This window comes from Pecten maximus, chromosome 11 (genome assembly GCF_902652985.1).
Source record: "Pecten maximus chromosome 11, xPecMax1.1, whole genome shotgun sequence".
NCBI classification, from domain to species: Eukaryota; Metazoa; Mollusca; class Bivalvia; order Pectinida; family Pectinidae; genus Pecten; species Pecten maximus.
In genome coordinates this window covers 6621890-6649513 of record NC_047025.1, presented here as the reverse complement: position 1 = coordinate 6649513, position 27624 = coordinate 6621890, and the positions used below count along the sequence as shown (strand labels likewise).

Here is a 27624-nt window from a genome sequence, read left to right as displayed (position 1 = left end):
GTAACATTCGGTAGAACATGTATTAGCGATACTGGGATACAGGGATAGTCATTTAATATGATATCTTATTAACGGCTTGTAGCAAGACAACCCAGGTAAGTAATATCATATATTTTTTTTTAATTGATGTTATTATGATTTCATTGTTTTTTCCAAGGTCATCGCTGGTAAATATCATTTACGGGACATTATTACCGTTCTTACACAAAAGTGTATGTGAAATGTTTTGTAATCAAAATCTGCATAAATTTCTTACGATATTTGAATTTCTTGTTTCTGATTTAGGTCAATATTCTGAAAATTTGATCTGCTATTTTTAATGTTTTCCTGATGTTTTTGCCTACAAACGGTTAAAATTATATTTACGTGTTTCTATCAATAAATCTATTTGCAATAATTTTAGTACGCTTTACCATTTGATCAAACTGTTTTTTTCTGGCATACTGGTCTAGTACATGTTCTCGGGGACCAATGATGCCGTAATGATGGTTCCTGGATTTCGATGAGAGAAATGATACCCATAGATTCAAAAACGACTACTAAACCATTTTAAAGAATATAATTTTAAATAATTCACAGCAAAGACGAAACGCCGCGGAAAATATAAAAATAGTAAATTGATACAGCGTGAAAACTCAAAATATATTACACGAGAGCAAAATAATAATTAGATACCGAAGTATATGTCAAATGAATTTATAAACAAGTGTTCAGCAAGGGTTAGCGTCTTCTGCTTCTTCGACGACACCAAGTAAACGAATATAGGTCACTAAGGGTATTCCTATATATATATATATATCCCAAGGGGGATCGTTTTTACAACATTACGATATTTATTGTTGTTAATACCTACTATATTTGTGTAACTGTTCCATGTTCTATGTCTATATGTGATCGTATGTGATTTACCTGTGTCTTGATAAAGGGACAAATTGCCTGGAAAATTAAATATTTTAAGGTTCAAACTAATTTTTATTGATCAGAAATATGAAGGTACATAATTGGTGTCCTCGAGCAGGAGGGGATTTATTCGACATACAACTTTTCATTCATATCCATTCATACGTTTATATATATATATATATCCTAATTGATATCTCAATTCATATCCCCTGGTGGATAGACATATATGGACCTCTCAACTACAAGAACGGTATAAGACAATTTTGTTTGGTATTCCTATATTAATACTCAGTTGATACATTTTATTTTAAAATCTACAAGTGTCACATACTTCTTTCTGCAGAAAAAAACAGTAAAAAGGAGAAGGGAACTTCCTAATTATTATCGACAGTATCGTTTAGTCGAGTTCAGAGGAGTTTAGTTTCTATGTCACTGAAATATACTCCGTATAATGTAAAAGTACCATTTTAGAGGTAATCTTAATTTAGCGTGTTTCGCGTTTAAGGCATTTACTTATTTATTATTGTGTTAATAACGCTAAATACGCCTGTTTATGTTGTCTGCTACGGTGTGCTGATTCATAATCTGTTTTTATTTGGTTTTGCGCTAAAATGATGCGCCAAAATAAGTTCGCTTACAGTATTTAATATTTAAACTTAATGTTGTCCTGAAATAAAAGCAAAATTATTGTATTAATTACTGTTATTACCACGGACTAGTCCTAAATATATTATACATCTCTGATCAATTATAAACATGCACAATATATTTTACTAGCTAGAGTTATATATCTCTAAGATAATTGTAAAATAGAAAAAGAAAGAAAGAATTTCTTTAGATATAACTTAAATAATTAAAATAGATACATATGTAAGGATACATAATAATGAAAAACTGGTATAATACATCTGCTTCGTGGAAAATTGACTCATTAGTAGTGCACTAGAGGAATAGTACCAAACAATACGTAAATGAAAAGTAAATTTACTAATCAGAGATCTAGTACAATGTATATACCGCATAATGTAAAGTTATATTCTACGGGAATAATATTTCATGGTTGTCACGGTCGGACATAGAACTTCGCGACTATTGAATTCAAAGGGAATAATATCACATGGTGATCACGGTCAGATATCAAACTTCCCTCCTTTGCAATTTCACGGATATCATATTTCATGGTTGTCACAGTCGGTTATAGAACATATCACCTTTTAAAATCAACGGGAATGACATTTCATGGCTGGCACGGTCGGACATAGAACTTCGCACCTGTCAAATTTCACGAGAATAATATTTCATTGTTGTCACGGTCGGATATAGAACTAACTATCTATTATATTTCCTGGGAATAATATTCCACGGTTGTCCCGGTCGGACATGGAACTTCACGACTATTAAATTCAACGGGAATAATATCCCATGGTGATCACGGTCAGATATCAAACTTCCCTCCTTTGAAATTACACGGAAATATGTCATGGTTGTCACCGTCGGTTATAGAACATACATGTACCACCTTTTCAATTCAACGGGAATAATATTGCATGGTTGTCATGGTCGGACATAAAACTTCCCTCCTGTTAAACAACACCATGTAAAAATCCCCAGTAAACACTTATGAACATTTGTTGTTTTATATTAGATATAACAATAATATTTTGTTATGTAATATATATATATATATATGTATATAATAGTAAAATTATTCAGTCGGGGTTTTTTTTTTTGTTTTTTTTTGTGCAATATTTAATGAGTATAGCGAAATAAAAGTCCCTCGAATATTATCAATTATGCAGTACCAAATACTTATTCCATTATACTAAAACAAATCTTTTCATAAAGTTAATATTCAGTCACGCCTTTGTGCTGTCGGACTTTATACAGGTATAATGTAATACATTATAACATGTCTTCGTTATGCTGACTGGAGAAACACAACGTATTAAATAGTATATGTCAGACTTATTGAACAAGAAGATGATAAAGTTGAACGCCTGTCACCTAAACCCTCTGAGCAGATTAAATTCATATGACCTTCAGCATTTATATATCAATCTTAAGAAAGACACAATAAAACAGTCCGACAAAGCATTTGGCGATTGCAACCTACGGTGAAGATCCAAGGGCCGTGGTTTGATGCTTACGAGGCACTTTGTGTTTCTCAGGAAAAACATACTTGTCATATTGTGGTTGTTTCCTTGAAGATAAGCCAAACCTGTATGCTAAATACTAGACGGTAAACAATTAAATATCTATAGCCTCTAGATTACTACTATATTCGGTGGGGAAAAACCTAGTTATAGGCGGATTCAGGGTAGGTAGTAACACAGTAACTAATTAAACACTGCAGAACACTATTCTGGTCGGTAAGACTAAAACCTAGTAATAGGCAGAGTCATGAAGATGTTCAACCAGTATTCAATAAAGCCTAAACTAACACGTAGTTGATGAGACGAAACCTAATTATAGGTGTAGAAATGAGAAAAGTGTTGAATATTACTCAAAATGGCCCTGATTGTTTACGTGGCGCTAAATAAAACACATGTAACAAGCTGAAAATTTATAAAATGCATTTAGCCTGAACTATTATGAAATATTTCAGCAGTAGAAATATTTTTAGAAATTTGCCTCGTATGCAGCTACGTGTACGGTTGTCGTCATTGTTTTAGATTCACTGTCTCAATCAATGCATGTCTGGGAAACATCATTGACACTTCAGGAAATATTCGTATACAGTCAAGTATTAACGTAAAATGAAATCATGACTATGAATATTAATGAGAATAAAAATCTATTGTATTACATAAGCTATCAACACATGTATTTTCTTTCTGTTTTAAGGGACGTATTCAAGATATATGCAGACCTAGAAAAGGACATTTTCTATAAGCATTTCCTTTACAAATATGCTGCAACTGTCCCAAATGCCATTCTTGATATATATATAAGAAACAAACCAAACTATGAAAAATCAGAAATCAAGAATCTCGGATAAATGTACGCGAGCTTATATAGAGGGAAAGAGCATTTCCGTTTTTGCACAAGTTTGTGAATTTCAATCCGAAAAATTTCCTTGCATGATGAAACAATTGTATGATACATTTTTTTAGTATTTTTTACCATAACCTATAATATGTGCATACAAACATAATATTCGAAATCAAGATAATTTAACATTAAACGGTTATTTACAAACATACATAAATATCTCTATTATATGTCGTAAAAACAAATTATTTAGCACCTTTCAAAACCAACTGAGTTAGATACAGAACATCCAAAATAAATTAAGCTGCACCATCAAACTATTTCGTCAATCTTGAAGTATTTATTTGCTTGACGTCTTGATAATAGGAGGCGACCAAAACAATCGACCTCGATCGAAATGAAAGGCCTAATTTTTTAAGTGCAAAAGACCGATAATTCAATGCATTTTACAATTTTCAATATGAGATTTTAATAATTTTTAATTTTTGATTTTGAAGATCAGTCAAAACATTAAAAGCATCTCAAAATTAAGAGTAATTATCTAATGCATTTTCGATTGACAATTTTGAACCAAAATGCCAGCTATCACTACTTTCAGATAATGTTCGTTTATTTCTTTTGAAAGCATGAAGATTTTATTATAATTTAAGTAGAGTATATATGTTAGTACGAAATGAGGAAATAATGAGAAATAACTAACTAAATGTACCTGTCATCTATAAATATGTACCTGTCTTATCATCTACAAATATGTACCTGTCGTATTATCTACAATTATGTACCTGTCTCATTATCTACAAATATGTATTTGTCTTCTCATCTACAAATATGTACCTTTTTTATCATCAACAAATATGTACCTGCCTTATCATCTACACATACATACCTGTCCTATCATCTATAAATATGTACCTGTCTTATCATCTACAAATATGTACCTTTCTTATTATCTACAAATATGTACCTGTATTATCATCTATACATACATACCTGTCTTATCCTCTACAAATATGTACATGTCTCATTATCTTAAAATATGTATCTGTCCTATCATCTATAAATATGTACCTGTCTTATCATCTACAAATATGTACAGTCTTATCATCTATAAATATGTACCTTTCTTGTTATCTACAAATATGTACCTTTCTTATCATCTACAAATATGTACCTTTCTTATTATCTACAAATATGTACCTTTCTTATTATCTACAAATATGTACCTGTCTTATCGTCTACAAATATGTACCTGTCTTATCATCTACAAATATGTACCAGTCTTATCATCTACAAATATGAGCTTGTATCAGTTTATACATAAATATGTTTATTTTTTGTTACATTTTTTAGCATATACTTGACTCATCTTGGACTAACACATGCCAGCACAGTACAAGTGAATATTTCACAAAGAAAGTATGTTGTATAATCGATCGGGAGAGCTGATGACACAAATCTATTTTACGTACAGTATTTCACACTGATATCAATAGGACACGTTTGAGGTACAGCATGTCGTACTGAAATGTATTAGTTATATAATTGAGCGATATTTGCCCTTCATATTAACACTATTTGTGCATGTGTATAAACTGTGAAAGTCCATGTTATCAGATGGCAACAGATGCGCTGGGATCAATAGAAGAGAATCCTGTGTTGTCAAAGCAATCGCTATATCGAATAAACAATGAGTATTTGCTGTAGGTAAATCTTTTATCTATATACTTATCAATAATAGATACTTTCTTCTTTGTATTGCGGTCAGGTGTTTTTACAGTTTGCGAACGTTTTAGATACTGAAATTGACACTATTATATACGATACAACATTTAAGTAATATTTTGAAGGGAATGGTATATTTTCTGAGTGATTTCCAAATGACGCTCATCCACAATAAATAAAAAGTGATTTATATGAAATAAGATTAAGATAAACGGAAAGAAAATACCAAATGTCCAAACGTAAGAAATTCCTTGAAATAAACTAAACCAATGCAAATCACGGACCAGCGATAGATTTACAGCGATGACTCGGAACAGGAAAAATGCAATGGGCATGGAACCATATCTTCCGGAAGGTAACGCGAAATCTACTTAATTGAGAACTGCCATGTTAATCTTGGTCAGCCACAGTTGTAATAGCACGTTCTGAAGATGAGATCGAGGGAACGAAAATATTTAAAAAGAATCTTAAGTGTTAAAATATTTATTAAAAATACATAATTTGTGCCTACAAACTTTCAAGCTGCATTTAATGCATTATGATTATTAAGATCACCCCTGTTGAAGTAGGACGCCGATGATAACTCTTGCTATTATAAATGATGAAGCATATCCGGTAGCAAATAGAGGGGATAAATAATTAGATAGAAATTAAAGCATATCATATAAATCCGAAGAGTTCAAATAACAATCAGAATCAGTTGATAAATTACACGGGCTAATATTAATCGGTTGGTCCGGTCGGATATTAAAATTATGGCACCAAGCCTTTTTAACATTCTGCAGTAAACACTGAGTGTATCCGCGAATATTACCAACTTAACAGTATAGGCAAGCGGTAAAATAAGGTTCTTTGTATAGTAAATATTTTGTATGATCAATAATCATCATTGTGACACCGATATCCCTTACCTACATTAAAGGATATATGTGAGGTTATTTCTCTACTTACGAGCCATTTCACATGTACATACAGGTATGTTAATAGCTCACTTTTTCACGACAGTGACAGCCTGCACAGGGTAAGATTCTATAAATAGATTAGTAAGAATACAACATCTATATATGATCCGATTCATATTGAACATATATATTTAGCGTGTCCTAGATATTCCTCGCCACGTATTAGTATAAACACATGTTTCCAAGGCGAAAAATGCTTAGCATATCATCAGGACGTTTATCTCTGCCATGGTCATAGCACTTTCGTAACGACATAGTCTACTTTCTTTTATTTGATAGTAACATACCAGCTCTCCCCTGTTTTTGGAATGCAATACTTCTCTTCCCTTATCTTTTGATATTTTGCTTATTTCTCTGATGATTTATTTTGTATTTGAACTTTCATGTTTAAATGAATGGTTCTCGTTGGGCTGTGACGTTGTTATCTTTCGTTCAGCTCCTTATCATTCTATAAACGTTTAAACTAATATACCCATATAAAATTTTCAGACCTTTGTTTTTGTCATAACATGTTTTTCACTTACATAAACCTACGATTTGTAAAAGTGATAATTCAATCTTTCAAGTCCGCAACAGTTTCAAGCCAGATTGAGACTAAACCGCATACTGATATAGCTAAAAGCACTGTTTTGCTCTACTCTATCTCACTCCAAAGTTGTATCGAAAAATGTTAATATATTGCGTGTACAATGTAAGTTGTACAATTGTTTAACATTAATGATGCATCTGTTTCAAAGTATTGTATTTCAGTTACAGATTGTGGAAAGGCGACGTCACAGCATGTTAGCTGTCGTCTGCCTATTGACGGCGCTTTCTACCACCCACGTCGAATCGGCAGTATCGTCATACTTCGATAAACCAGGTATCTTTAACGAAAAAGACTTATTTTGTTATAGCAATATTCATATCAAGGTTAAGTTGTTTTATTTGCTAGCTCCAGTGATAATATAAAATGTTATAGTAACACTCTGTTTCATAACTTTCTCACAAATTCGTCTTTTTATCGTTTTCTCTAATTCAAAAATACGAATCATAAATATATATATTCATTTAAGCATTGATGTCATTTTTTTTAGTTTCATCGGGGTATGACACAAACTTGTGTTTGCAAACTGTATGAATCCGCGTATGAAACTTAAAAAAATTGACATCAACGCTTATAATTAATATTTGAAAATGATTTTCCAATTTAAAACATGTTTTATGTACAATTTTACTGGTTTTTAAATGGGATTCTTTTTCTCAAATCAATACGCAACGTAAATTGTCGTATTGTGACGTCACATTTTTCGCGCCATTCTCGGAATTTCTTTCATAGAAGAATGAAAAGAATTTTTCGACCAATAACATTTGGGTATTTACCATGAAAACAAAGAAAAATTAATTATATTGCTCTGAAAGTATAAAACAGTGAATAGTTTGGTTTCCGCAATATTAGTCTGCTATTTATATAGCGTATTAAACATAAGACCCTAACCGCGTTTGGATCTGTGTCAATGTATATCTTATATTGTTTATTATTAGCCATAGTTTTTGGTGAAACAATAATAATAGTACTGTCAGTTAAATATGATATATACATTTTGTAACAGACATAGTGTGTTAACGTTTTGTAGCTAATTTCAATAATAATTTGTCAAAGTCGTGTGGATAAATTTTGAATCCAAAAAATAAATATTATCAATAAAATAACGATATACAATGTGTATACACTATGTTTTCGTAATTTAATGACGTATTACTGCGTGACTCTTAACAAATCTTCGTAATAAATTCATCGTTTGATTTTTATGCTGTATAGATATCTTTTTTATTATTTACATTGTGTACTACAATTATCACTGTTAAATGACAGTGGACGTTTCAACGCAAAATCAATAAGATACTGCATTGTAAAATTATTTGGCAAATGTTTTTCATTTAAAAAAAAACAATGAAAAATTTAGTTTCAATACTTCGTGTATTGCCAGGAAATTTTTAACAAACGAGTTACATACCATTAAACAAATAGAAACACATAACATACCATTTCTCATTTATGGTTTTGTGTGATATTTTGAGAAAAAACAGAATAATTTTTTTTTCGGCGAATCAAAATGGACATAATTTTAGAATTTTGAAAAGTCTTAAATGCTGTCGAATAATACCGTAGTTAATGTTCAGTCAACTTGTACCACTTTTTGACGATGAAATGTGACTTTAAGAATCAAATGCAATCCATGAATACTTTAGAAATAATTAAGCAAACTGGTGTCTTAAAGTACTAATGTTTTCTTACTTGTGTTTAGATAATGTATTCACACTTTGTGTATCCGGAAGAGATATTTCATCTTTAAATTGACATTAAATTTTAACCATTTTGTGCAAGAATTTGAATAGGCAAGAGAACAAGAGCGAAAAGATTATTCCAAAATGTATGAATGAAAAAATGATGAAATTTTCATTGATTTTATTTTTCATATATCGCACCATATCAAACTTAACATTCTTTTAATAGGTAGCTCACCATAATTTTGGAAACTTTGTTATTAACAATATCTATTGTGTATGCTATCAAATATCTAAAACTCTTCATATGGTACAGTCCCGACAGCGTATACACTAGTAGTACTGTTAGACACGAAAACGTAAATAATGACCTCTTTGTATAATAAATCATACAATTGACAGAAATGATAATAGCGTCCTAAAAAATCCTTACAAGACCGAAAGTTACCTACAAAATATAGAGGTTGAGTACGACGTATCTTATTCGGGATGATGCTAATTAATTATTCACTCTAGATTTAAAAGATCAAAGGAGATGCAGAAACGTTTGATAGGTGTTAATAGTGTTAGGTATGTACCTTTTTGTGCTGTATACAATAGACTATTCCTGATTTCAGTCACCATACGTACTCTCTGTCGGCGATATAGCATCATTAATATAGATAAGATGTACAAAAACCTCGTTGATGATTCAAATGTATCTATAGTATATCACGTCATCACTTTTTATTTACAACTTGACATGATTTCGGAATTCTTGTGGCACACTAAAGTAAATTAATAGTGAATGTGTTTCGCAATAGATCACTGTAAACCAATATGTCCGTGCATAATGGACGATATCTACTATGACCATGGGGACGAGTGGACACAGAAGGGAAAGCCGTGCATAAGATACAAATGTGATAATGGATTTTACCAGCCAATTTACCAAGGTAAGATTATATTTCTCATACGACAATATATCATGTTATTTGATAGTTTTGCGTCTATTTCGTAAATATTATTGAAATGTTAGGTGATAAAAGAGTTAGCGGTATTGCATTTCTATGCTTTTTTACAACATTGTATACAATGATAGTATACGAAAGCAAATTACCAGATGTATATTCTGTTATATAAGTTTAATGAATACATTTCATAACCATTCTTAGAATGTAAGATGATAGAATGTCCAATGTAATATTTAACCTATTAAAGACAAATATAGGAATCGATAAACGAACATCTTACCCGCTATGCGTTTACGTGCAATCTATAACATGTTAAATGTAACAATGAGATTGTAATCATCGCACACCGTTAATCCTTTATGTAAAAACTGGGATTATAAAAACAAAAAACAAACAAAAAACCTCTTACAGATGTTTCCATAATAACAGATTTACATGTTTAAAGACCTAGTATAAACAGCTGTCAATCGCACTGTGTTAACTGCATTTTTTACCAGATCAGTTTTTGAATGACACAAAATCAACCATCTCATCAGATTTTTAAACTTATGATAGACGTCATCAGCTGAAATGTAACATCCGGAAAACGTAGATAGGCATGGCATGTGTCTTTGTTGGAATACATTCCATGCACACAAAAACATGGTAGACATTTCGAAAGATTAAGATTAGTATTCACTATGCTGGCGTGAACTGATTGTCTCTATATACAGTGTATATGGGTTACGGACAATATAGATTTAGACAGATTTACATGTCATGACAAAATTTGAAAATGAAGTTTAAGAAACAATTAGGAAATTGAAAAGCTTTTATCTCCAAACAGTCTATTATTCTAGTCGTGACAATTGTCTTTTTTATTTTGTCATGATTTTTTTTCGTTGATACAAGACATTCATGTTTAACATTTACCTGGCCCAAAGATGATTCCAGAAAGAGCCAGATATTTGATTTATAATAGGTATTAAGTATACACGTTGTTACAAAAGACAAATTATTTTTACCAGACTGATCTGTTTTCCATTCAATGTGAATGACGCACAAGTAATATAATTGCATATGGTTGTGACAAAATGCATTTTCTGAGTCGTCGAAATGGATATTGCATATAGAGAAATTAGTCTGAGGAATTTTTTTCTTATAAATATGCTTTATGACGACAGCATCAATCTAATATATCCTATAATCTTACATGGAATTTATTGAACTCATTTAAAAACTTAATACTTTATTTGCCGAAAAATTCGGGATATACAGTGTATCAAATATTGAAACTTAATATATGTAGTCATAGACACTATGTATCATTATTGATTCATTTGGAGGCTGTTTCAATAGACCATTTTAATGTCCTTCGTTTCCATACAAACGATAATTATGTCTATATACACACACATATTATATATATTATGTGTGTGTCATAGCGACTAATACAATGTATACTGATATGATTCGTACAATGATGAAAACATGTGTCCTTAATACAAATTCAATGTATACAATCACCAAAATAAATAAATAAATAGATATATAAATAAATAAACAAAAACCCACTCATTTGTCCCGTTATGCCTGTTTTACAATTTAACAATGTTTTCACAAGGTTGTGAATACAAAGATCAATGTAAAGATGCCAACTCTACCTGGACGGAGAAGTGTATGACATACAGGTGCTCTAACTTTGAAAACTACAACGAATATACATTGTTAGAGGGAGGTGAGGCGCTCATTTCTTAAAGTTTAAATAGCTAAGTAGTAAAATTTTAATCATAATTATAATTGTGACGAATATCAAAGTCTTCATATAATATGATATTGTTTCAATAATGTCTTCATTTATTAGTCAATGGCAATGCAATTGAATACTAGTAACAACATATTTGTATAAAAGCTTTCACGTGTATGTGCATATGGAGTTAATTAATGAAATATTATATGCATATTATTTATCCATATGTTAAACTTACTGATTAACGGAAACTAATGTGACAAATGTGACATAAAGAATCGATTATATAACGGACTCTAGGATGTGAGGACCGGGAGGGAATTTGCCATAAGGTTGGAGACCGTGTATATCTCGACTGTAACGTAATGGAGTGCCAGATTCATATCACGTGCTATCGATTCATGCCAATCAGTAAAGGTAAGTTCAAGTTTGGTAATTTGCATTCCTTTTGGTTTGGCTGTGCTGTCTAAGTCCTGGTTATTTTACAAGTTGTCGGTATACGCTATATAGAGGTCAGAGCAACTTTATTCTTGCTCCTTATAATTGCTTTTAGATACTTCACTGTATGAGGTTCGGACCACCGGCTTCCATACATTCTTACTACATTTCATACGTTCATTTTGATATGTAATCATTGTAAATGTATAAGAAAAAAAATATTATTTCATGCTATTAATTAATAATGATGTTTTTTTTTAATAAATATATTCGTAAATTAGCCATCCTTTAACATTGTAATTTTTGTAGATACAAGATCAAAGCAAACCAGCGAAATACACAAAATGTATATTGATAATTCTTGCTTAATACAATACATAATCTAATCACTTCTTTCCGTTTTATTCTATCATTACAGGTTGTCGCGCACAGGGCGAATGCAAGAAACTAAACTCATTTTGGCATGATGGCTGTTCTATGTATCAATGTGTGGAGAAAGACGAAGAACCACCCAATTTCTACCTGATGACTGATGGTAAATAAACAATAAACAAACAAAACAACAAAACTAAAACAATCAAACGACATTACACAATATTTTAAGGATTATGATTAATGATCTTTTTTCAATCAGAGAGTACGCTCAATTTGTTTATGTCATATCCCATAGTTTAAACATCTCATTCAAGCTAATCCTCATACTTCAATTTAGCTTAAAGCATACTATTATAATTAACAATCCTCTTTACGGACTCTTTTTTTTCTTTTAAATCATTCTTCAGCTCTACAAACAATCAAAAGCAACATAAGAAAGAGTAACTTTTACTGGATAACTTAACGCAAATAGAACATCTTTATTTCAAGCAGGATGGAATTATCAGTATATAATTTGGAAAGTTATGACCTCAAATTATATTACTTAATGTAACGTAACAATTTTCTAAAAAAATCTATTATATTCTGCTAAGTTTAATCTGAACGTGTACATAGATAAATATAGCTAAACGTTGCATTATTTTTTTACTTGTGTTACGAGACGACCTGAGACCACATCCCGAACATGTGTCCTGATAAGCTTAAACCGTAGTAATGTTTTAACATCGATTTATTTTGTCAAGAAGTTTGTTGGCGATTTTGATTATTTTTTTTTTTATTTACTTGCCAGAGTTAATGTACTGGCCAACCGGGAACTATAGCTTACTGGAGACGGTAGGAGGGTGTCCGATAGATGTAAAGGAGGAATGGAAAACCGGATCCAGATTCCACATGGGAGACGGTCAAAATTATGTGTCAATGCCCTTTCATCTTCATGGAAACTACACAAAAAAGTATTTCGAGCACAGATTTTGTTCCCACGTTGGAATGATTGATGACACACTCATTCCCCGATATCAGACGTACTGGGACCCTGGTCGTTATTGTATTATGCAGTTAAACGGGGAATGCCCTAACGGTAAGTATATGTGGATATTTGTTATCTTCGATAATGCGCAAATAACTAATGTTGCGTTTCTTGAAAACAAAGCAAACAATTTAGATTATTGCTGGTAATCACATAATTTGAAAAAAAAAATTTTCTTACACTATTAATTAAAATATCTTAGTGCGGAATATGGCAATGACAATTTGCTTTTATTTCTTTATCTTTTTTCAGTTTTCACAGTAAGCCGAACAATGAAAGAACATGATTTAGTTACATAACTCATTTTTACGATAGTTTAACTATCCTTTTTAAACTATATATTTATGGAAAAACAACGTCATACCCATTCCTGATGCCTTTATATTCATAGATAACAGTACTTTTTCAATTGGTTGAACAATTTGCATATCTTTCAATCGTGCACTGATATGAATATATATAAAAATAACAACCCTTCTTGAATTTTAACAAAAGATATTTTCTTTATTAACATAATGTTTCTGTTACCATTCCATACCCACGGCGGCAGTACTATTTTCGAATTTAGACTGTATAAGGATATTGTGGATTTCACTTCTAGAAGCATGAACGAATGCAATAAATCTTCATTCGCTTTGCTGAGAGCAATAAATCACACAAATACGTATAGCTAAAACGTAGGTGCGAAATAAAATGATTAGTATAATACTATGTAAGTAGTCAACACAGTTGCCATATGTATAGGTAAGTAAGGTAAGCGCATTGATGCTCTTACTAGCATTATGTTAATATATTTGAGAAACACATCGTGACTTGTATTTGATATGTTGGGACCTTAAGGACGAAGATTCACTCCTACAGTTTTGCCATGCTTATGCAATGACTAATTCTTAATGATTTTCCTGAACGCACGTTTTCATCCAACATTGCAGGTTTTAAACAAGGATACATTGAGATGGATGATTTGAATGGATATGAATCGATCAATTACGTCAAAGGAACCGTTCCGGATGGCGAATACCAGAAGAACACTGGGTTTTACTTTTGTTGTCGTGCCGACGGCGATATAGATGTGCCTATTATACTACCAAAGGAAATGCCTTTCGCTTTGTATATGGCTTCTAACGCTGATGACTGTCAGACCGTCAGAGGTTAGAGGCTGGTGTTGGCATTGTGTAATATCTAAAGAAAATGTATACCTATACCTTGTCGTTAAGTTAAACATCATTTTAGCTTAGTACCAGTACTTGTGTTCAGTCCTAGTTAGAGTAATATAAACACACAACATAATTTCTTTCTTCTTAATTTTTAGATATAGTGTTTAACAGACTTATATCTGATGTGTTAGCAACGTCAACTAATTTGTTTACCTCTAGCTAAGGCTAAGACACAATAGTTTGATATAACATATACAGTTGTACATGTGTCTACAAAGTTTGATTGATGATTGATGCAGATGACTAAGTTCAAGGTGCATTAGCCCATTGTTTAAGCAGTCGTAGTTTTTGTACACGATTTGAAAGGGCAAGCATCGTGATAGCTCATATTCAACGCAATTCTTATCTGTTTTAAGTCGGTTTTTCGCTAAAAATTTGAAGCCGCGAACGGGTTAGCCGACATGCAGGATACTATGACTCGATGTAAATCAGTGAGCATGTTGCTTGTTCTATTTCCTCTCAGGGATGACATACCAAAAGGAATACTTTGTGTTTGATGACGAGAATGTCGGCGTCCATTTAAAGAAGAAGGGCGCTATACCCGAGATCAAAGACTGTGATAACAATACAATGTTGTATTTCTGCTTCTACACGCCGTTGGACTGTGGTAAATATTGCCTTTAATCCGCGAGAAACACTTTTCCCTAATCAAAGTACTAACTACCAGAAAACAAGTGTTTAGGTCATAACTCAAATTCAATTGTTGATATTATAGAAAAGAAAAAATACCTTTTGCATCTTCTTTTACCTTGAATGACACTTCTAGTTCCCGTTGATATTTTTTTTTTGTAAAGGTTGTAATTTTCTATGAGATAATTAAATCATACTCTCAACATTTGGCTAAGCTTTGAAAAAATATGACCAAGCGATTAAACAAGCCTCAATAATATGCACGAGGAATTCTTATAGTTAATGATATTGCAATAAGAGTTGCGGGCTCCATTAAGGGTATGATATTTTTTTCAGGTTGCCAAGATAACGATGGAAACTTTATCAAGGCTGGGGAGAAATTAACAACAGGTTGTGTGACATACGAATGCAAGGAGGAACAGAGTATCGAATACCTAGAGGTTTTTGAAGGCGGTAAGTTGATAGCGTAGAGATGTAGATGTTTAAAGGGAAACTACGTCAAACTTACTGACACCTGATTTTAGATTTCCTAAACACATTTGATGTGTATAGGTTTCTTACCTTATTTGTTCGATTTTGTACAAATGAAGTAAAGGAGCTGTCAAAAAGTGTTCAAAAGCACGACAATGTTTTATAATCATAACGATAGGTTATCAAGTTTTCTTCAGAGAAATGGAGAATTCAATTATAGTTTTATTTTATGAATGGTGCAATATAAGCAATAGTAGTATAATGTCATGATAGAATTCTGGATATTTTTATAATACTGACAGCGTACTTATTTTGGCGCAAATCCTCATTAAAAACGTTTAGGCACCGCCACAAATTTGCTCTACCACAATGTAAATGATGTACAGAGCCTACAATTAGCTAAATCAAATCTAGAATCACCGCTAAAACATGCACGTGTACAGTATAGACTAAAAGGAGAAATTAATGTTGTTAACTGATAGCTACCGTTACTGTTATGATGATACATGTGCACATACTTACATTGTCTCAAAAACGTAGGATGCAGTGTCGGAGACATTTGTAGGAAGGAAAACGAAACCTGGATAGATACTCAGGGGGAGACATGTGATGAGAAGATATGTCAGAGGGATATAGACGAAAGAGGACAAACAATCTTTGTGGTGACATCAGTCAAAAGAGGTAATTAAACTAAGCCATATTACATTGTTGTACTAATGGTATCTTTGAGGAAATTAATAGAGAAGCCAGCTTTGTAATATGCAATATATAAAGAATGCTTCTTGGGGCATAAGACATCAAAACTCACCCTAAATTTAAAACAAAAATTGCATTGTAGGAATCATGTTTCCCGTTACTATATGCAAAATAAATATTTGATTTTAAGATGTGGAATGTTGATTCAGTCATTGCTATTTTTTTATCAAATTTTGGTTTGAAACGAGAAAATTAAGTGTAAGTGAAAAAACGAATGACATGGGAGGCATTGTATTTTTTAAAATCCAGCTATTTCTAATAGAAGGTTAAAGTTTAAACTGTTTTCAGTTTTTATGGTACAATTAATATAATCGTTTTCAAAAGAAAATTGAGGTATGCTTATCTAAATCCCAGATCTCAAATAGGAGAGCACAGTGATTTTTTTTTCTATTATTTATTTTGATGTATGCGTTGTATTTGAAATGACTTCGAAGTAATTATTCATTAAACAAAACACATGTCTTTATTCGAAATTGAACAGGTTGCCAGGATGGAAGCATATGTCGAGATATCGGTTACGCAAAGACACGCGGTTGTTACATCACTGAATGCCGATTGCATCCTACAACGTACATGCCATATTTTTATTTGAAGAAATCAGGTAAGCCTTTCTTTTTCAAACAATATGACAAAACTATGATTCATTTGTTGTCTTGAGCAATGCAAAAATGTTGACATATTGTCTGATTTCCATTAAGGCCAATATGAAAGGTTGCCATTCCTTAGCTGGGTGTCCTCGTTATTTAATTGGTATATTAACTTATTCGTGTTTATTTTGTTTTGGAAGTTTTTGGGCTTTTTTCTGTTTTGTTTTTTTAGTGTCGAATTTCAATTTAACAAAACGCAAAAAAACGACAAATTTATGAATTAAATAATAAAATAACGCATCAAGAAAATCAAGCAAGGCAACACATATATAAACATTAACACTTTTATACTGAATATTCGCGGGATATTTATTTTCGCGCATCAATACCCATCGAATATTCATTATAAACACAAGAGTGTTTACTGCAGAATACATAGGGCGGCAATGGCCTGAATTAAATACCTGAAACCCAGTTTTGTCTGGACAACCGCGAAATCTTATCCCTGTGATATATGTGCGTCATTAACAATACCATACTTACGTCACGTGCATTTTTTATGAAAAGAGAGCAAGTTTACCAAATAATAAGATAATACCATCAGATGGAATCTGTAAAAAACGGAAAACGTAGTTAATCAATTCAATAATTAATTCTCCATTTTTGTACGCAGAATGCGGCTTTCTGATTGGTTGAGATTTTTTTTTTACAAAAATGTGGAATAGATCGCTCCTGTATATAATTTCTCTGTTTTGTGTATCAGGCTGCAGTGATGGAAAAGGAGGATGTATTCCACTAGGAACAACCTACACTACGAACTGCATCACGTACAGGTGTCGCAGACAGCCTACTAGATGTGGCAATGAGTTTGTAAAGGGAGGTAATCCATTCTTGTCAAATACTTTTCGATAAAATGCAATTCTAATATCAATGATTAATGTTTGATTTCAACAATTTTTATTCAATACGAGACTTTGTATACACATAATTCATAAATATTATATATGCTTCTGTACCTCCAAAAAGACACGAAATACATTTTTTGATTAAAATCTTCGTTCTTAGCAGGATAGTTTGATTTGCTAAACATACGCAGATGAATTTCAGTTTTGCAATAATGATCTAAATCTCGTCTGATTTAATAACGTTTTATATTCATAGCTTGCAATTACTATGGGGAATGCAAAGAAGCTTTCACTGCCTTCAAGGGACATGGCTGTGACATACTGCAGTGTGTTATGGAAAAGAATGGGACATCAATCAGATTGTTTATAAAGAATTTAGTTTCTAGTAAGTTAGATAATGTTACGACCTCTGATATGAGATACCCGCTATTAAAAAGCATGTTGATTTACAGTAATTCAGGTAGACAATTAAGAATGCATATGTGCAATGATATTCGCATCTTTACACTATCACTTTTTCATAGAAAAATCGATTTGGTTGGTCGGCTGACACAATGGTAACATATTTGCTATTTCACTTAGGCGGCCGATGATCGATTTACATATTAGACATTTGTTCAAAGTTATTCTAAAATGATAAAAGAATAATAATATGTTGTAATATTTTTTTAAATCTCTATTGTTTTAGTGTGTCGTTTTAAGAACAAATGCTATAAAATAGACCAGACAGTTCAAGATGGCTGCTTTTTACGGAGATGTATGTCGGGTACTAATGGATACGCCTGTCACATGGGCCTCGATACAGGAGGTATGTTACATGTATATTAACATATAATCATACCAGAGCAGGAAAACAAAATCAAATCACTGGAAACGAACATCATTGTCTAATGCAAAAGCAGTCACCTATTTAGCTTAAAATTGGTAAATTGGTTGATATAGCCTTGGAAATTGATTGCAAATAGTGTTAGAACATTCGTAGCGATTTTGATAATACGATTGTTTCTGTAGGATCCAAAATGAAAATGTCGGGCTCCGTAACCTCGTTGATGCCAACTTTCCAGTATGTGATAAATGTAGACTATTATATTCGTTAGTTAGACCTTTTTGAACATATAATGCTGAAAACTGGTACATTGGAATGTATCAAAAAATTACTGAATGCCAAAACTAGAGCTGTTCATAGTAATATAGAGTTCGAATATTTCTTTATTATCAACAAAACACATTTTGAACAAGTCAGTCTTATATTTTGCAATTTGATTTTGGAGCATCTAAAAGATCGGTAATTATAAGATCAAGGTCTGAAATAGGAATAATTCAACCTATTGCAATTGTAATAACTACTCAAGCATGCTTTTACCCAAATAAGGTACCTCACAAAATAAAAACTTGAACCCTTTTTGTTCAGGAACCATTTGATGTTTATAGATTTTTATATAAGAAGGGTATATACTCCTGGTAAGTTATGTTAATTATGAATATCATGAGCTAATAATTATAATTATCCATGGATGCGTTTCTGACCTGATTCTTATAATACCTAATACTGGACAAAATGGTGAAACATGTCCATTGGATTTCTGAATGAACGACAAAGGGGATGCGTGCATATCATGCTTGTACGAATAGAGGATAACCTGGGTAGACACTGTACTGTTGTAAAGACTTGAAATATATATTTATAATATAATAAAAATGTGGCATTCTTCGTCTTTGTTGTAACTAGCTTGTACAATGTCTGATGGCACTTGTTTGAATGTGGGAGGCACCTACCAGGACAGACGACATTGTGCTACATATTACTGCGAACAAGAACAGCGAGGTTCAAGCTACACGTTTTCTAAGAAAATTCAAAAAATGGGTACGAATAAAAAACATATTAATTGCCTTAATCACAACATACCTATTACTTGAGAGAAAGAAAGTACATATGTATATCATTACTATATAGTAGATATGAACGTCACAGGTTTATACATAATGTAATTTGTAATATTTACAATTGTTTTTTCTAACATTTCCCAAAGTGAAGTTTACCATACCAATAAATATGACATGACTGTTGAATATGTAAGTGATAACATGAAAACTCTATAAAACTACTATATGGTATAAAATTATTGTTAGGTTCGAAATCGAATATAAGCAGTCGTGAGAAGTGTCGATTCCCAGTTTCAATACAACATGACAGTTGTAAATATCTGTTCTTTTATGCAGGTTGTATGTTCCGTGGAAGCTGTGTTGATGAAGGAAGTTTTCACAATATGTCATGTTCTGAGTATGTATGTAGTGTAAAGAGGACTCCTGACAACGGATATAGTGCCCGAATGGATCCATACAAACGTGGTAAGTCTATCAATTTATGAATGCAATCAAAACCCTAAAAAAATCTACTTATTCATTAATTTGTTTCAATGATATATACATATCCAGATATACATTTTGTGTCACAACTTCAGTTCTAACATTGTCACAACTTTAGTTCTTACATTGTCACAACCTTTATTCTTACATTGTCACAACCTCAGTTCTTACATCGTCACAACCTTAGTTCTTACATTGTCACAATCTAAGTTCTAACATTGTCACAACCTAAGTTCTAACATTGTCACAACCTCGATTCTTACATTGTCACAACCTCAGTTCTAACATTGTCACAACCTTAGTTCTTACATTGTCACAACCTTAGTTCTTACATTGTCACAATCGCAATTCTTACATTGTCACAACCTCTATTCCGACATTGTCACAACCTTAGTTCTTACATTGTCACAACCTCGATCCTTACAATGTCACAACCTCGATTCTTACATTGTCACAACCTCAGTTCTAACATTGTCACAACCTTAGTTCTTACATTGTCACAACCTTAGTTCTTACATTGTCACAATCGCAATTCTTACATTGTCACAACCTCTATCCCGACATTGTCACAACCTTAATTCTAACACTGAGAACGTACAATGTAGTATCGATTCGTCGTTTTCGACAAAGAGACGCACTGATTGTATTATAAGGAGGGGGGGGGGGGGGATGTGGTTATGGTTTCGTTAATATGTCGACAGTCCTTTTACCTCCTTTCCGCGATTTGAAGTTAGGGATTCGCTTTCATGTGTAAGAATTGTATTCTTTACTTCAAGTTCGTCGGTATGAATTAAAACAGGTCACCTAAAGTTGATGTTTTCGTTTACTGAGCCATGAAATTAAATAAAGACAATGGATACCAATATGATCTATTGCGATGATTTAAACGCCATTAAAGAGCATTAGAAAACAACACAGAATACTGATATAATAAGAAAACCGTTAGTCTAAATCAAAATCAATAAAACAAGGACAAAATACAACAGGGTAGAAGTCCGATATATATTTACAAAATACAAAGAGAATAAGACCATGTGTTCCGACAGGGTAAGCCATACGAAGAAATATTACATATATTCTGTTGCGTTTATTGTCAACTCAAACTGTTGCGTTGTTTTTGTCTTTCAGCATGTAGGGACTTCAAAGGAAATTGTATAGCCGTGGGGGAATCGATCGAAGAAAGCTGTACCACATACACTTGTGACGACAACAACCCTACCCGTACACCTTTACTGAAGTTTAGGTCACAAAGTATGACTTAACTCCAATTGCTAGACTTGCTACCAGCCAGTTTATATTAAGAATTGTTCTGCTAAATTATAATACTAGATTATCTGCCCCTCCCTACTTTGAAACTTGGAAGCAGACATACCCTAGAGACCAAAATCATGAAGCTGAATTTTACTTATAATCAAAATATTCTAGAGACAATGGGCCAGTCTATCCAATTGCCTGTGGTATCAAACTAAACCTGTCATCCTGAACTCTCGATGAGCAACTTTCCAATATCATTGATAAAGCAACTTTAATTGGATTATCCGCATTTCTACTTTATTGGGAGCTCTGTCGTCAAGATCAGATCCCATTATCTGTTGTTACCTGGTACGTCTGATGCATTTCAAATTCAGAATAGTTCTTAAGAGTAATAATTTTAACTAGTTTGAACAGCTACATTAAAGTTGGAGATTTCTAATTGGTTTCAAAATGTGAGAAAAAAAGCATATTATGTATTTACCAATTCGTACCCGTATTGGTAGTTTCTCTATTTCTCTTTTTTTTCTTCCTATGTTGCCAAATATTTTATTGATATTTTCATTTACTTAACATTTTATGGAAGTTTGGTGATGGATTGTGTTATCGATCAGAGTTTGACATTATATTTGGAATTCTAACACTAAGAACTGATTTTCTTCTGGAAAAACATGCGGATAACACTATCAACTTCTTCCGTCGTTTCTTGCTCAATATTGCTACAGACAGCAAGATTCCACATATAATTCTAGTTGTAGTTCTAGTATATAATGATACATGATTAATACTGCAGGTAAAGCGCAGATATCGCTATTTGCTATTGCCATGCCTAACATTGTACTTTTGCTATCGTTTTCATGATAGAATGCAAAAGTAACGATGGAGTGTGCAGGTCTATTGAATCGGAATGGAACGATGATTCGAGATGCATGACGTCAAAATGCATTTCTTACAAATTGCCTAGCGGAAAAACCACTCCACGGATCGTGGCATCTTCAATGGGTAAGTGCAAAAGCAATGGTCATCAATTGTTGCCAAACAAACAATCAAACAAATTAAAACCATGTCAGCATTTATATTTCATGTGCACATTGGGGTGAAAGGCGTTTACTTACTTTGGAGTAAATACATACATATGAAGATTTGCTAAAGTAAAATCCAGGGGACACGTTCATTGTTCATCATGAACCCCACATTATTCTGTCCTAATGTTGTGCTAATGTAACCAACGAGACACGAAGAGAAAAAAACTCACATTGTAGAAGACATTTGGTTATCGCCTTATACATAGGTTATCTTAGCACGTCCATTATTTTGTCAGTTAATTTACGTTTTCCTAAGTAGCAGTCTGCCTCGATGTCTATATAGTAGATACTTGTTTTTACTCTAAATACTTAGCACCTCCATCTTATTCTCGTTCTCAAGCCCCCAGCCCTATGTAAGCAAATTATTTGTACTTGAAATCCATAACAGCTCTTGCATACTCTTTCATTAAATGTTATCTTAATGAAAAAATTGAATGGTGACAAAGCGAACATTATAATATTTTCTCCCTACAGTCAATGATTGAACGATTTATTTCCAGAACCTCCACTTACTGCCATAAACCTGGTTGATTCTGGAGATTTTTATTTTATTTTGTTGGTTACAAAATGGAAAGCAAAACTACCTTCACATGAGTTTAAAATAATGTCATGCAGTCAATACCTTGACTTCGACTCTGAACATCAAAGCTAGTGCCATACATGTACGTGATAGGAAAATGAACTGAATGGCTAGCCGGACAATCAATATGTATTCATTTTAATTAAATGTGTTAATATTGTGGTTTTCCATTTAAAGGATGCATGTACCAGGGAAAATGTAGGAAGGCAAACGAGGAATGGTCGGCAGGAAACTGTCTAACTAGGACATGTCTGGTTTCTACGTCAAATGGCCGTTATAGTAGGTCTATACGGACAAAACCAGCAGGTAACACAGGCAATGAATTAGAAATAATCAAACAAAAAGAATACGTACATTGAAAACGTACATAGTTCAGCAGCTTTAGTGCCGAATTCATTCCAATAACTTATGATGAGCCAATAGACAGTAGTAAATCAGTTTTTGAGAGAGAAAAAACTTGTTTTACCGAAATACGTGGGATTAAGAGTTGGAAGTAAGACCATCGAGTCTTAATTTACCGATTGTGTAGCCATATTTAAACAATAGATGTCATCTCACCTTGTATTAAAGTGTAAACAACACATATTCCATACCTGTTAAGTCTGAATCCTCATGGAAATTTGAAATTAATTATGAAAGTTTCGCACCCGATAAAAAACGCAAAAAAAAATGATGGCAAGAAAACGTTGGGTCATATAATAGTGTTTTGCCCTCTTTTTTTCTTTTTTTTGGGGGGACAAGTCCCCACAATGATTAAACAGCTGTTTTATTCAGCATATATATGTTATGACATGTTCTATATATATATTACTAATGATTCCATTTTGATTTCTTTTTGTATCTCCTAGATCAATTACAGTGATAGTATTTGTCAGCTAACATTTTCTCATGTTTTCCCAGGTTGCAAGGACCCACGTACAGGTGAATGTAGGAAGCCTGGCGAGGAATGGGAACATGTCTTCAGAAATGGATGTGCCATGCTTGTGTGTGTCACCTGTGAAAGGGGCGGCTATAAACCAAGTGTCGCTCGATATTGTAAGTTTATATACTTATACTAATGTATCAGATCACATAGATGAGGGGTCGGGGACACAATGGTAACACAATAACATTTTACACAGGCGACAGGGTTTCGATTCCCTGACCCGATATGAATAGGTATGGGGTCACCTGCCCTACTACGTAGGTTCTCCATTATATCTAACAATAAGACATCCTATATTCAATATTTAAAAGATAATTTAACTTAGTTCGCAATTTTTGTAAAATGAGTAAAAGTTTACATCAATTTTGGTGCAATGACAGATTATCAGGAGACAGGTTGTCCATATCTATTTACAAAAGACATACATTGAACGAATGCGTCAATTTTGGGATTTTCTTCATGCAGATATAACACTATTCTTATAATTGATTACACGAAGTCGTAACTTGAACTATAAAACAAACCACATTTTATTCCTCAACAATTTCTTTCTATCAATATGCCCTTGCTGTTGTCATTATGAATTCTTGAAATGAACTAAATGTAATTATTTGATATGACAACATTTTTTTTCAACGGAAAATTGCAATTCTCCAAGCCAATAAAAGACAACGTTTCAACTATCAGTCTCATTTTTAGTTATTGTGCATGCATAACACATTTTAGCCAATAAGAATGGTTGTTTCAAGCAGGACTTAATTCCATTTTCATATTACCAGTATATTTACAAGGTCGATGATACATGTATCAAGTTATGTCATGCGCATTGAGTCATTCGAATTATATTCATATTACTTATCCCCAATTAGATGCATATAGCGCTTTTCTATTTTCAGTATGTAAGGATGTGAATGGGCGATGCCGACAAATCGATGAAAAAGGTTTCACAGTCAAGTACAGAAACAAATATTACAACGGATGTCAATGTAAAGCCAGTGGCATACATGCTAGAGTTTCTTGTGGCGGGAAAAAATAAAATAAACATATTATGGTTTCTTCTTGCTGAAAACGAGTTCTTTTTAGTGTTATTAAGACAAACGTGTGAAGCCTATTACGGTCCCGCTTCACATAAAATTTCATCTAATGCACTGTTTTACAATGTACAAACTACACAAATATGTGTGCATTAAGAATTACTTTACACAGACAAATTGTAATTTCAAGTATTGGTGTTTTAATATATGTCTAAATAAAGAAGTTCAAAATACTTGAAGGAATACAATAAAACAACACGAAACCAGCATATGACTTAAGCAGGGAAACACAAACCACACCCACTTAATTCTTAAAAAAATAGTAATAACATCATACTCATAATAAAAATGTGACCAGTTTTATTAGAATCTAACAATAATCTAGATTGAAGAATACTTCGAATATGTACTATGTTTCAATAGAACTTTCGGTTTTCAACCCACGGTCATTGGCATTTGGGTACAGAACAATTGGTTTGTAAACAAGCATGCACATCAGTAAATAAACAAGTCAACAGTATATGTAAACAGTTAACATACAAAACACATTTCATCTGGATTTCACTCTAGATAAAGATTGATTTCAGCGCAAAAACGTCACGAATTGTAATTTCTACCGAAGACAAACAATACATAAACATTTTGTAGTCTTGACACGTGCAAGAACATTTCATGATACAAGGTATTAAATGATCAAATGATATCATACCAGGTATTAAATGATCAAATGTTATCATACAAGGTATTAAATGATCAAATGTTATCATGCAAGGTAAAAAATCATAATCAAATGATATCAGACAAGGTATTAAATCATTATCAAAAGACATTATACTGTACATGGTATTCAATGATCAAATGATATCATCATACAAGGTATTAAATGATCAAATGATATCATACCAGGTATTAAATGATCAAATGTTATCATGCAAGGTAAAAATTCATAATCAAATAATATCATACAAGGTATCAAATCATTATCAAAAGACATTATACATGGTATTCAATGATCAAATGATATCATACCAGGTATTAAATGATCAAATGATATCATCATACAAGGTATTAAATGATCAAATAATATCAAACAAGGTATTAAATGATCAAATAATATCATACAAGGTATTAATTAAGTGATCAAATAATTTTATACATTTGTATGTTTCATTTCTTTTTGTAGGCAACAGAAGCCGTTGGCAAATTTATATTACCAATTGATTAAAACAATACACGTCACAAATGAAGTGGCACTAGTGAAGATGTGTCCTTTCAACAAACACCTCAGTCTATATAAAGGAAAATATTAAGATACACTATGAAAAGCTTTTGAATTACTAAAAAGGTAGTTGATCATTAACTTTAGAGTCTTACATGAATGTTTGACAAGATTTTAAACAAACACCATATTTTACTTCAGATTTATGCACATTTTCACAAAAACTACTGAAAAAACTTCCGAGTAATTTGAACTTATTTAAGCAATTAGTAAGCACCTTATGTATAATCAATACACGTTTACATATTGAAGCGTTGCATTACTATCAAGGTTTTTAACCCCAAAACACACATAAAAGGAATCTATAGTGTAGTGGGTTGAGATGTCCAAACCACAATATCTTAAGAGTTGGTGGAAAACCACAGGTACCTTCCTGAGAAACTGGGCTAGACACGAAACTTCCCTGGACCATTACATCTGGATAGTACTCAGCAAACGTGTTGATAGGTTCTTAATGTGAACTAACTATCAACATATCAAATTTGATTAAGTTTCACTAACATATTGTTTGGGCAAAGGATCTAGATATAAAACTATAAAATGAAATGTTTACACCAACATTGCCACTTCTGAAAAGGTAACAAAATAGTTTCTGCGACTTTAAAAGATACAAAGAACTTTACACCGTCAGAAAAACACCAAGTCAATCAGCATCAAACCTGATATCAAAATACCTTACCCTTTCACCCCTACGGAACATATTGGACTTCCGATGATGAATGAATGGCCGAGTCCACTCAAGTTTCTTTGGGTTGAAATGAATAAACTTTATAAAATGGTACACTGTTAATAATTGCTGATAATATCCAAGAAAATAGATGAAAGTATTTGCGAACCCCATCTATATATAATTAATTGCTTACCATGATTATTATATAAATATTAACAATAATCATTTTAGTCCCTCCACCAACCATGCTTGGTCTTTCTCAGTAACCAACACCAATGATCTATATATCTTCACTTTAGGTTGTTCTTGAGTGACAGAATCTTAAAAATTTCCATATATTATACCACATTAGACATTCCGAAGACAATTACCAAAACACACAAAAAAAAAAAAAAAATATCACCACAATAGACATTCCGAAGACAATTACCAAAACACAAAAAATACATCCCCACAATAGACATTCCAAAGAAAATTACCAAAAAACACACACAAAAAA

The 27624-nt window shown here is 32.4% G+C and overlaps 1 protein-coding gene across 2 annotated transcripts; it reads left to right on the top strand.

The window, feature by feature from the left end:
* Window positions 1-27522, top strand: LOC117338112. 2 transcript variants are annotated; one of them, XR_004534962.1, is made up of 23 exons: window positions 1-95; window positions 7329-7440; window positions 9650-9781; window positions 11403-11516; window positions 11829-11945; window positions 12385-12501; window positions 13132-13419; window positions 14301-14519; window positions 15049-15192; window positions 15552-15668; window positions 16227-16367; window positions 16924-17043; window positions 17793-17909; window positions 18191-18319; window positions 18623-18742; window positions 19664-19798; window positions 20155-20283; window positions 21430-21552; window positions 22417-22554; window positions 23395-23523; window positions 24118-24252; window positions 25039-26019; window positions 26209-27522. XR_004534962.1 is itself a non-coding variant. In XM_033899312.1 (22 exons), the coding sequence occupies exons 2-22, from the start codon at window positions 7359-7361 to the stop codon at window positions 25176-25178; spliced, it is 2886 nt and encodes a 961-aa protein (XP_033755203.1). In that variant the 5' UTR covers window positions 1-95; window positions 7329-7358; the 3' UTR covers window positions 25179-27522. The 2 variants fall into 2 exon arrangements, 1 of the variants encoding a protein (XP_033755203.1); XM_033899312.1 differs by having other exon boundaries at window positions 25039-27522.
* Window positions 27523-27624: the final 102 nt, after the last annotated feature.